This window comes from Cheilinus undulatus, linkage group 9 (genome assembly GCF_018320785.1).
Source record: "Cheilinus undulatus linkage group 9, ASM1832078v1, whole genome shotgun sequence".
In the NCBI taxonomy this organism is placed as follows: domain Eukaryota; kingdom Metazoa; phylum Chordata; class Actinopteri; order Labriformes; family Labridae; genus Cheilinus; species Cheilinus undulatus.
In genome coordinates, this window is record NC_054873.1 from 5,824,361 (window position 1) to 5,837,458 (window position 13,098).

The 13,098-nt window shown below is 38.4% G+C and overlaps 1 protein-coding gene across 1 annotated transcript in view; it reads right to left on the minus strand.

Moving 5' to 3' along the window:
* The window catches only part of LOC121515445 (chemokine-like protein TAFA-5), a 110,738-nt gene that overhangs the window by 62,132 nt on the left and 35,508 nt on the right, over positions 1-13,098 (minus strand). Inside the window, exon 2 of the mRNA XM_041796220.1 lies at positions 6,038-6,187. Within this exon, the coding sequence (XP_041652154.1) occupies positions 6,038-6,187 (150 nt within the window). The remainder of the gene's footprint in view (positions 1-6,037; positions 6,188-13,098) is intronic.

Sequence of the window (13,098 nt, forward strand, 5' to 3'; positions counted from 1 at the left end):
TTCATTATGTGGAAGAAAAGACCGGCGGAAGGAGTTCCGTCTTCTTCTACGCCTTCTATTCTTGTTGGTCGCCGTTTGTTCGTGGCGACAGCACCCCAGCGGACAGAGGTTGTAGGTCAGTTTGACCAAGAGAGCAGTGTGAATGTGAACCAAACCAAAGTGCAACAATGTTGCCATTTCTGTTCCAAAACAGACCAAGTCCCCCGGACTATCAGGTGTGAAAACGACCTTAATCCACACAGGATTAGTATTACCCTGGGACCCCTGTTAATCTATAATAATCACAAAGGACAACTGTGTTTTTTTTTAATCCCATGCGACTCCCCCATGTCTTTAATATGCAGAGCAAGAATTCTAGGGCAAATTACAAACTCTATTTTAGCACACATGATGTCCACGGGTGATACTAATCCTGTGCGAGCCTGCCTTTCTGTAATTTAGGGTGGTAGTTATGTTTTTTAATGGTTTTCTAATAAAACAATAAAAGATTAGAGGCAGTATAAGACATTTTTAACAAAGTTTTGACACATATAGATTATTAATAGTGCATTTTTCGGTTAATTTCAGCTTTTTCAAAAATGTTTTTGGGCCTTCTGCACCTTTATTTATAGAGGACAGGGAACAGAGTCAGAAACAGAGATGAGAGATTGTTGGATTGTTGGAGAGACAGATTCAGTGGGGCTGTACTGCTGCAGGAGCCCGGCAGGCGGGCCCTGCCGTAGTTTATAAACGTTGGAGCTGGTTGGTGGATAAAACTCATGCCGAGGCTGGTATGAAGACGTCCACACGCATTCAGAGTGGTACTCTGCTTCTCATTCAATAAAGAAAAGCTGCCCAGACCTGATAAAAGCTAGTGCTACAGCTTCATTTAAGCTCACTGATAAGACCATGTTTATGTAAATTTGCCAGTTAGCCAATAGGCTGTCCTGGGCCAGATGTTAAATTTGGCTCCCTTAAAAGAACAAAATAGTAAATGAAGGGTGAAATGTGTTCTGGGTGAGATGCTCCATCAGAATGAATGGCAGTGAACAGGAAGGATTGGGTCATGAGGGGTATAGAAACTGAAAATATGAAAACTGTACAGTTTAATGGTTATTGAGAGGCAAAATCTAAATGACAGTGAGTTAAATAAAATAAACACAAAAATAAAATCCCTCCATCAATGACAGGCTATCCACATGTGCTTGTTGTAACTTTGTAAAGTAGACATGCTGCAGATCTATTTTGTAGTTTGGCAGTAAAGGTGAAATTAGTTAAAGCGGTGTTCTTGTTAGGTATTCATGAAGCGACCATTATGGAGAGTTTGTCCATGTTTTTATCGTCCTGACTGTAAAATGTCAAAGCTGATGTAAGAAAAAGCTCCAATCTGAGGGAGAAAATATTTAAATTTCTGTTCACATACAGCTGTGAGAGCAGCAGGAGCGAACGCTGAGGTTTTTTTTTTCTTTAACTCAGCCTAACAAGTGTTCACAGCCTCTGAAAAGCACCAGGAGAGCCTGTAAATCCCTGCAGAGCAGACCGAGTCCCTCCAGCTGTTGTCATCGTCTCCAGATGGCAGAAACAAAAAGAGAAAGAGAAAGGAGGAGACAGCCGGTGATGAAATGCAATGAAACTCTGGGCTGTTCCCATCTGGGCTCTGACTCTGTGAACCTGGCAGTCCAGATGAAGAGATGTGGAGGATTTAGAGGGAAGCTGCAGGTATCAGCGTGTTTATTTGACTCATAAACTGCAGGTTCAAGCCAGTGAATGCCACTGACATCTAAATTCACTTTCACATCAATAAGAAAGGGCACAGAATTTGTTTTGAACCCTAAAAAATAAAACTAAACCAGCCGACTATAAACCCTGGCAATATTGTTCACACTCTTGGCAGGGCTGTCATTTTTGGATTAGTCCTGGTTTGACTGTTAAATAGCTCAGAAGTAAAAGCCTGAAGTTATTTTCACACCTTATGTTTGTTTGCTTTAGTCACAATCATTTACCAGGATGGATGCACGAGGAAATAGTTCAACGATTGGTCCAAATTTCAGGTGGGAAAAGTCCCAGAAGTAAGCAAAGGCTGGTTGAGTTCTGCATGGCTGTGAATAATCAAAAACCACTTTACAATGCACTAGATGTACTAGTATTTCAGTTTGTGCAATGTTTGCATTTATCCTTCTAGGCCAGGGGTCACCAACCTGCAGATCAAGATTAGGGCTGAACGATTTGTGAAAATAATCTCATTGTGATTTTTTTCCCCCAGTATTGCAATTTCAATTTAATATGCAATCATTTTTAGATTCCTCAAATTATGCATTGCTCAAAAAAAGAAATGATGCATACATTTATTATTAACAACACAATACCAGATAAAATTAAACTAGGGATCAAAAATTTGACAAAGAGATCTAATTTCTATTTTTGGCTCATATAGCAAATTTTATATCAGTTGCTATTCTGAGGGGGATAATGTGTTTTTGAACAGGAAAAGTAGGATTTTTGTAAAGTATTCTAAAATAGGTGCTTAAATGTATGCACAATGTGAAGAGCAAAAAAATCTGCAAAAAATGTATCAAACTGGATTTTTGATACATTTCAGGTTAAGAAAATATTACACTGCGATTTGAAAATTGCAACAGGCCATGTTAGGATTCAATCTAATTTGTGATTAATTGCCCAGCCTTAATCGAGACCTACCTGCAGATCTTTGAGAGATTAGACAGGATCTATAATACTGGATGTACTATAGGTGGAACTTAAACTTCCTGATACTGAAAACCTCAGAATCAGCTAGAAGCTCAGACTTAGACTAACATGCTTTATATTTTATACATTATTCCAGTCTTTAACTGATGTTTAATTTATAAATACATTTTGATATTTTCGTGACTTTTGTTTTGTATTAAACCAGACTTTCCTTTGCAAGTGTCCTGTTACTACACTGTAAAACACAATATCATTTATACTCAGAAACATTGAGTTAAATTAACGTAGGTTTTGTTACCTGTTCGAAATACTTATCATAAAAAAGTTATTTGTACTTCTTGGCAATAACAGCTAAAGGGCTCAATTTACTTTAGTTTACTTGGTTTAAACAAATGAGGTAAAAAGGGGTAAAATGGAGTTGTGTTTACTTAAAAATCCAAAACAGCCATTTCAACTCTATTTTTATGAGTTGATAGAACTCATTTTAGTTTTCAGTGAAAAGTCCTCAAACAATTTAAGTATTTTTGTTATTACTTAAATTATCTGAGTTATGAAAAATCCCCAGTTTTCCCAGAATACCTTTGGGCATTAAACCTTTATGCACTCTGCTGCTGTCTTGGCCAGGACACTCTTGAAAAAAGAGATTTTTAATCTCAATGAGGTTTTCTCCTGGTTAAATAAAGGCTAAATAAAATAAACAAATAAAATGCACCATCCGTGAAGTTGCTGTCTCAGTTCCATAGGGGGCCATGTTAATGTTATTAATGTCTATTAATGTCGGATGGCACACTGACATTATGAAATATCAACTACTGGTTCAGTGGGTCACTAACAGCTATGGTTGCAAACGGTGGCACAGTTAGTCCAGCTAAGGTGAAATGATAACTTAAAAAACTTTTACAGAGAGTACTATTTCACATTTTAAGGTAATCAGTTGACTATCACATTTCTCGTGCTCTGAACTTATCGGTGCTTACAGTGCACTAAAATTAAGAAGTATTACACACTCAAAGTAGATGATTTAGCCTCAGTCCTGCAAACTTAAATTAACATTTGAATCTCAGGTTTAAGCACTTAAAATAATTGATTTTAAACTAGTAGTGAATGCTTAAATAGTTCATGTAGAACAAGTACTGCACACTAAAAATAAACAAGTTTTTTCTAACTCACAAAAGTCAAGTGTAGTTTACTTGTTACTTTTGAGGCAATAAGTTTCCATATTTTTTTTAAGTAAGCTCAACTAATTTTGTTTTACAGTGTACTGGCCTCTGGTGGAACCCCACTTCCCCTTAAAAAATCCTGAACCTTCATTTCTTGTACATAACAGCAAGACAAGGAAAAATCAAAATTTAACCTTTGAATTCCTCTGAATATGGATCCAAGTTTTAATTAACGGTTAAAAATCTCATTTTTCATTCAGAGTTTTTTTTTTTTTTTATTTTTGGGTATTTTTGTGCCTTTATTAGATAGAGGAGGACAGTGTTTGAGTTGGAAACAGGGTCAAGAGTGGGGGAGAGACATGCGGTAAAGGGCCTCAGGCCGGATTCGAACCTGGGCCGCCCGCGTACATGGGGAGCGCCTTTAACCACTAGGCCACCTGCTCCCCCATTCAGAGCTTTTTTAACTCCAAGAGTGAACATCAAACTTGAACAGAAGTTAAAATATTAAACATAACTATTTTTACACACATTTTTGCATTAATTTTCTTATCAACATGAGACCTGATGAAAAATATCACATTTTAATGAAACTTTCAGGAATTTAACTCATAAAATGCCAGTTTAAAAGCATAAAATCCCCCTTTGTTAATGTAGATAAACACAAATAATGAAATGATTTTCATAAAGTTTATGCAAATTAGATTTCCTTGAAAGAAATAATCACAGCTAGGATATGTCATTAATAACAGCAGCTTTTATATTTATGCATTAGTATTTAATCACACTATAAGAATTTAAAAAAATCCTTACACTCAGACTCTTCCTGTCAAAAAATGGACACCATACATAAATGACAATAGGAAAAAATTATATTTATCCCCACCTTTAATTTGACCTTTTAAATGCCAGTTTCATAGCATAAAATCCTCTTGTTTTAATGCAAATAATTAAAAAAAATACATTTTTCACACAATCCACTGAGACATCCATGTAAACTCTTCTCAGTTTCTCATTATTGGGCAACTGGAAACCAGGAAAAAAACATGCAATTTCCCTTTAAGCTAAATATAGGAAGATGACTGACATTTGGTGATGAACAGAAAAGCAACGACCCCAGAATGAAATCCTGGGATCATAAATGTATGCTTTTTTACTTTGATGGCTGGGGATCAAAAATTGTGTTTTTTATGGGTTTCAACGGGACATTTTTGGTCACAAAGGTACTCGGTGTGTTCAAAAGGTCTTCAGAGCTTATTATTGAACCCTGACAGGTTTTGTAAGTGAAAGTTCAAAATGTGATGAAAAAAATTCCCCTCCAAAATCCATGTTGTTAGCATTAACACAGTCAAAATAATTTAAAACAGAAAACAGGAGCCCAAAGGGTTAAACATTTACAGTTTACACCTTGACAACAATCATTAATAATAATAAAAACAAATCTGGCAACACTAGTTCAGTTGGCCCAAATTACCTACTAATTTAAGAGCAATTTGTGTAGCAATAAGTGTTATTATCTGGTAATTGTGTGTATTGTAACATAATATTACCATAGTTAGACATTATTACTTGGCAAAAAACTAGTCCGGTTACTAAGTAATTATACCTTTGTCTGTGCTACAAAACAGCCACAGTCACTACCTTCTGTTTGAATGCCAGTTTCCTTTCCTCCATCCTTTGTCATCGTTCTTATCAATCCCCATTTAAAAAGCCAAAAGTATTCATTTTGAATATTTCACCATCTTCGGGACACAAACGTAGCTCGTACTTTGAGACTTCGCATAGTTGCAAACAGCTCAAAACATGGCCTTTTTTCATTTCTCTGTGCAGAAGTCACCACTTGCCCCCCAAGGTGGGATCTCCGCTGCTGCGTGGCGTCATCTGCAACAGAATCTATTCCAACAGATAATTCTGATACCTGCTTTAATAGCAGGCATCTTTATTCAGTTCTCCTTAACTATGACCAGCTCATTCACCTACAGATCCACCAGGGGTGTTGTCTAACACATGTTCAGCAATGATGAACAGAGAGATCCCTCAGTGGAAGCCTATTTATCTGAAGGTACTGGCATGCAAAATCTGCAGTCTCAGTGTGGACTCTAATCAAACACTAAGACAGAATTTGTGTTTATCTGGTGAAAGATTAATGTTGTTCCAGATCGCAGCAGCAGCCGTCTCTAAAAGGAGCTCCTTACCGTCTACGCAGGCCGGTCTGGCTCTTGTCGTCCCAGCGATCTGTCCCTTCCTGCAGGCGCAGCGGGCCGTCTGTCGGGCGATAGTCCTCCTCGGCTGGCTGCTGTCCCGGTCCAGGGTGACGATTTCACACGTCCCCGCTGCCAGCTGACCTGAAGGAGCAACAAAAGTCATGTGAGATTAAAGTTTCAGTCTCTCATCGACATTCAGTTTTGCTTTTCTATTTTTTTAAAGTTTTGTCGCAGGTTTAAAACTTTGTACTTCAGGAAATAGAAGAAATCAATGCTGGTGCACAGAACACGTTTTATCAGCAGAGAATCTGATGGAAAAATATGCGAAGATGTATTTTTCTGAAGCTTAGAGCCAAAATAAAGCAGCAGGAGTGAGTAGAAAAGGTCCCTAACCTCCGTTAAATAACTCTTCACAGATTTTCAAACCTGCATAACCTCTCTGGTCTGTTCCTGTTTAAATCTCCTTCACAGAGCCTCACCGTGAGAGTCAAAAATACAGTGCTTTTGATAGTGTGCTTGTTAAATGTGCAGGTCAGACCGTGTGCTGAGAAGAGTCATGCATGGTGAGGCTGACTGTATAAAAGCACAGAGGTCAGAACACCCGAGGTGCCGGCAGACGAGTCCAAAAAGAAAGTTTAATAAAGGAACGGAGGTTTTTCTGACATATGATGGCGTTTTCTCTTTTCAGACTGGACCAGATCTCCCAGTATGAACTTCAAGTTGATACTTGTGTTTCTGAGCACCAATCAGTGTGGGTGTGAACTTTCCCTCTCTGAGATCTGTAACTGGAGAACTATAAATGTAACTGGATCTTGAATAAAAATAGCCCAGCAGCCATTATTAATACCAGCTGGAGGTAGATATCCACATATAAGATCATCACAGGTGGTCAGTAATTACAATGATCTCTATGTGACTGGAGAGTCAGATCCCACCTGGAGGAGAGAGTTCAGCGTATTACTGACTCATCTTTCTACTTCCCTGTGTCATGGATAGATTTTCAAAATAAAGGAATATTACCCCAGCACAAAGGGCAGTAAAATGTGATGACTAACTCACAAATACAAGACTTTTCTTAGATTTGTTCTAAACAAAGTGGCTAAAACAATGTCAGACTCATGACATGCTCTTAAGCTGCTGGATTATTTGCAGAATTGGCCTTCAACATTAAATGCCATGAGTCCATGTAAGCTTGAAGTCTGTGCATGTTTTTCCATATTAGCATAGAGAAATGCCTCTTTAATGCCCATATAAGGGCACTGAACTACAGGACTGCGTGCCAAACAAAATGCACACATGGAGGCGTCTGCAGTCCGACTGAGTCCAGGCTCCTGCAGTCACATGTCGCTGTGCCCTTTGGCAAGACACTAGTTAGCTCCCACTGCTGCATCAGGTCAGTGTGAATGAATACATATGAATGAGGCTGATTAAAACTGATGGCAACAGCCTGACCATTTAAATACATGTACTTGAATATGGGCTTAGCCCCCTTTTGCAGCTCTAACAGCCTCCACAGAGACTCTGGGGGCTGGACTTTCAAATAAAACAACAATCAAATAAATATTTTGCCCTAATTATCATATAATGGTATTAGTATTTGTATTTTTTCTTTCAAATCTCAGAGAACGGGCATTCCCAAATTGTGATTTAGTACCAATATCTACTAATTTTTTATTTTATTTTAACCCCTTTCCCTACATCATTCGGCCATTCCTGCAACAATTTTTGACACTCTGAACCCACTTTAAGAATTTTTGTCACTTCTAAACAAAGTTTTGAAACTTTTCACCCATTTTGCTGCTCTTTTACCTCTTTTAGCCACTTAAATGCCAGTTATTTCCCCTGTGTGCCATTTTTAACCCATTTTGCAATATTTTTGCCACCACTAATTTTGCCTAATATTTTGCCCTAATTAACATATTGTGGTAATAGTATTTGTATTTTCTTTCAAAGAATGGGCATTCCCAAATTGTGATTTAGTACAGTTTTGTACACTTTTTAACCCTTTTTCACTACATCATTGGGCCATTCCTGCAACTTTTTTGACACTCTTAACTCATTTTGATCATTTTTGTCACTTTTAAAACAAGTTTTGCAACTTTCACCCATTTTGCCACTCTCACCCTGTTTCCACTGTGTCCCATTTCTTAATCTCTTTTACTTTATTTTTGCCACTTTTAACTCATTTTTGATACTTTTTGCCTCTCTAACCCATGTTTTGCCATTCTACAATCCCTTGATACCACTTTTCCTTCATGTTTTATCCCCTTAGTGCCATTCTCTCATCCATTTTTGCCACTTTTTAACTCATTTTCATTACTTTGTTTGCACTATTTTTGCCACCTTTAACACTTTTTTGATACTTTTGATACCTTGATACCTTTTCTCCTCTTTTACCTGTTATTGCCACCTTTTTAACCTCTTTTCATCACTTTTCCTGCCAATTTTTGTCCCTTTGTGCCACTCCACAACCCATTTAGACACTTATCACCCATTTTTGCCACCTTTTAACTCCTTTAAACCACATTATCTGGCCATTTTTGCAACATTTATGCAAGTTTTGCACCCTTTTTTTAAGAAAAAAAGAAAAAGAAAAATGTACTAATAATGGCTGGCAAGCAAATTTGGGCTGAGGTCAAGGCTCTGTGTGGGCTAGTCAAATTCTTCCACACTGAACTCATCAGTGCACTATGTCACAGTCATGTTGGAATAGAAAAGGGTCGTCCCCAAACGGCTGCCACAAAATTGGAGGCATAGCATTATCTGATAAGTCTTGGTCTGCTGGAGTATTAAGATTGGCGTTCACTGGAGATAAGGGGCCTGAAAAACAGCTCCAAACCATTATCCCTCCTCCACCAAACTTTACATTTGGCACCACTCAGTCGGGTAGGTAATGTTCTCCCAGCATCCGCCAAACCCAGACTCACCACTCTGACTGCCAAACAGAGATTTATCGCTTCCCCGGTCCAGTGTTGGTACGCTTTGCACCAGAAGTCCCCAGCCTTTTTTCTGTTAACCCAGCATTTACAAGGTACAAGCCATCACCACCCAACAACTGTTATTACTTATCAAGTCTGCCTTCAGCGCCATCCTTGGATGGTTGGTTGAGCCAATGGCTGGTGCTAGTTTGGATAACAAAACTCTGGTTTGCTGTCTGGTTTGGAACAATGCGTTTCTTTTTCATTAGCCAAGCAGCAACAACTGTGACTGACCCTCACTGTTATCCAGTGACTGGTGGAGCCTTGTTTTGTGTTTTATTACAGTGGAGAGTATGAGTGTCCTGAGACCCAACCGTCGTTAACGACTCAAACTTTAGGAATGAGTGCTTTACACCGCTCCATCCAACTCTTGGCATTGGGACTTGGTGATGTGAGGCTTGTATGCAGATGCTTGGCCATGCTCGGCCTAAAGAAGCTACTTGCAAGATGTTTCTGCAGTACTACTTAAACGAGGATGGGAAGAGTCTACATCCTGAAGAAAGCTCGCCTTCCTGCATGTCTCTCCCCCACTCTCTCACCCCTGTTTCCATTATCCTCTTCTGTGAATAAAGGCACAAAATTCAAAAAACAGATCTGAAAAACAAGCTATTGACAGCTACCTCTTACTGTTTCTGCATCGTCCACATCCTCACTCATCTCACATTTCTCATAAATGTTACCATAGAAACCACGGAGGGGCATCTCTCTGATATGGAGTCATATATGTTCTCAAATGAGACCTCAGGTTTTTCATGAAACTGCCAGTAACCATGGTAACCATACCTAATCCACAGATCACGACCTCCGCAATCACTTTCAAGACATCCTCAGTGACCTACAAAACCTCTTAAAGGACATTTTAAGGTTTTTCAAAGGGGCTGAAATCCCCTTCAAGGAGCCACGGATCCTTTAAGAGCTGTTCTTCACCGATCAGAGCGGAGAAAAAATATGTTCTATTCCACAACCATTACACCTTCATCATCAGCAGCTCATCTACGACGACTCAAAGAGCTCTGATTCATCAGCTGGTCTGAAGACTCGGTTTACTAGAGTGGAAAAATGACTAACAGAAAAACTTTGAGCCTGCAGAAAAGATAAGTAAAAAGAAATGTAAAATGGAGAAGAGAAGACGAGAGAGAGAAAAAAAGAAAAAAGTAAATAAGAAAAGAAAAGTATAAAAAGAAAAGAGAAGAGAACAGAAGTGAAAAGAAAAGAGAGAAAAGAAAAAGAAAACAAAAGAAAAGAAAAGTAAAACAAGACAAGAAAAGTAAAAAAAGAAAATTAAAAAAGAAAAGAAAAGAAAAGAGAAAAGAAAAGAAAAGAAAGGAAAAGAAAAGAAAACAAAAAAGAAAAGAAAATAATAGTAAAAAGAAAAGAAAAGAAGAGTAAATAAAATAAAAGCACAAGAAAAGAAAATTAAAAAAGAAAAGAAATTAAAGGAAAAAAGAAATGTAAGAAAAGAGAAGAGAAGAGAAAAGACAAAAGTAAAAAAAGAAAGAAATGGAAAAAAGAAGAGATAAAAAAGAAAGGAAGAAAAGAAAAGAAAAAGAAAAGAAAAGCAACATTTTTTTAGGCTTTCATCTGGAGCACAGATTTCTACAAACCAGCCACGCTGTCGATGAAAAATGTAACGCTTGAAAACTGAAGAAATTGAAGAGCAAAAAAACCCAAAAGGAATGCTTTTATTTTGACAAGAAAACACTGCCATGCTTCTTGGCATCCTCTAAGGAAATTTTATCCAAAGCACAGTCGGCAAAACGCCTGGTCATGACCCTACAAATGCCTGATTTTCTTCTGCGGCATTCACACAAAATAAAACCGTTTTTTACTTTTCAAAGTAAATTTTCTACACAGAGTTTGAAAATATTCTAACTAGATTTGAAATTATTTACCAAGCAGCATCACTGATTTCAACACACTAACAAATAACGCCTCTTTTCCACATACGGATGTTACTAATGTCTGTATATCCGTAAATATATGGACGATGCCCCCTAGGGTCCAACGAACGGAAATGCACTTATTTACTAAATCTGATAAACTATAAAAATATTTTTAAAAATGAAATATGTTTATTTTATTTCATCATGTTAATATTATTTAGTTATAATAACCCTTGACTTAAAAAATATTTTATCTAAGTTACATTATGATATTCTCTTTGTACTAAAATATGAACAATAACTCCTCTCCATGAGAATATAGATATGAATGATTATATTTCTCAGTGAGGATTAGAAATAAAGGCCTTGCTCACAAAAAAGAGCCTCCTTTTTTAAAAGACACTTGTAAACAAAGGCCCTGGTCTTTATGTGAGGATTTACAGTTTACACTGTAATTATTACTAACTTGAGGGGGTCAGTGGGCGTGGCTTCTTCTATGTATTTAAATACCAATATTTATTAGATGATAGTAATAATAATATGTTTTAGATAAGATCATTTTTACACTGGTTTTTGCTCCCTGTTGTGGTTGGTGCCCCATAAATTATTAATTTTGTAGCATGTTTAATGCAAGTCATAGAGGAAGATTTGATGATCATGGAGAACCGCGAAGAGGAGCTGCTGTGTTTACTGTTGTTTTCACAGCATAAAAAGAGAGAGGAGATGGTGCATACGGCCACTCAATCAAGAGTGGAAGGACGAGGAGGAATACAATATTCTTGTACGGCCAACGCGAGAGATAGATAAGAAAGTACATGGCAGCCTCTGTGATCTTTCAAAGAACAAGCATACAGGTGTTTATATTTTCTGACTTCCGTCACCAAAAACTCCTCAAAATCGGCCATTCTGACGTGTGCCGTGTCCGCGTCTGTAAAAATTTCGGGGTTGTGCGCGGACAGACGAAAATTGGCCGCGCAGAACCCCCACAAAGGGGCGTGTTTTAATATTTGACATCACGTTCGACTCGCAGACACATGCGACCTCGCGGATGTGTCAAGCATAAAACGGGCTTAACTGGCTTTGTTTTAGCTGAAGGCTGGTGTGTAAACCAGATCCATAAAGCCAAATGCACTTCTCACGAGAACTGTAGCCAATCCGACGCTAACAGCTAGCTGCCGAGGTGCTCTGTGGTAATCTGATAGATGACTGCTGATTTTACTGTACGACTAGATTGAGCTTTAACCTGTTTTAATGTGGAAACTTGTTACTTTAACACAACTCTGCAGGAGAGAAACAAACTGAACCCACAGATTCAGCTACAGCCATCTGAGAGCTGAAAACACAAAGGCTTTTAAAACATTTTTTAGTGATTTAATGCAGAGGCATGAGCTGAGAATCAACCTGTAAGATTCCTGAGAGAGAGATGATGCATTTAAATGAATGCTCCCTTTTGAATCTGTAACACTGCATTGTAAAACTGCAAAGAGCAAAAAATACCAATAACTTTAGGTCATACTGCAGAGCTTTGATTTATTACCGAGAGAAAAAAGGTGCTCTGTTAACATTCAGCTGTTTATTCACTGTTGAAAAGCTTTAAATATACAGTCCAAAGGCAAACAGCATGCTGATTTATTTTTCTGTCTGTGTTGAAGAGAAAATGCAACACACCCACACTTCCACGTACACAGGTCTGTGCTGAGTGTATGCTGTTATTCTACAAAGGCTGCCCTGTCCTTCAACTGTGTAATAAAATCTATTCTGTCATTTCTGCAGCTGTAGCTGTTTGAAGTCCAGACTGTCGGGGTGAAAAGCCCCAGCTGTCAGACGGAAACACGACGCAGCGGCAGCAGCACTCAGGAGCTGATAGGTTTTGATGTGGCGAGCGGCGTAGGCTGTCAGCGGCGTCTCCGTGAAACACGAATGAAGACACAGCGCCGTTGTTTGTATCAGCTCAGAGATGTCGCTGCTGTCCGTCAGAGCGGTTATCGTTCAGGAGGATTAATGTCTGCGGGTGTGCGTCTACAAAACGCTCACGCTCTTTTAGTTGGACAGGAAACTAGAACAAACACCCGGGGGTTACGACTCCACCAGCCATCAGACAGTGACGGGGTCAAAAAGGAGACCAGGGAGATTTCTGTGATACTGAGAATGTTAGAAGTCTTATTTCCTGATGTAACTGCATGTCAGGATG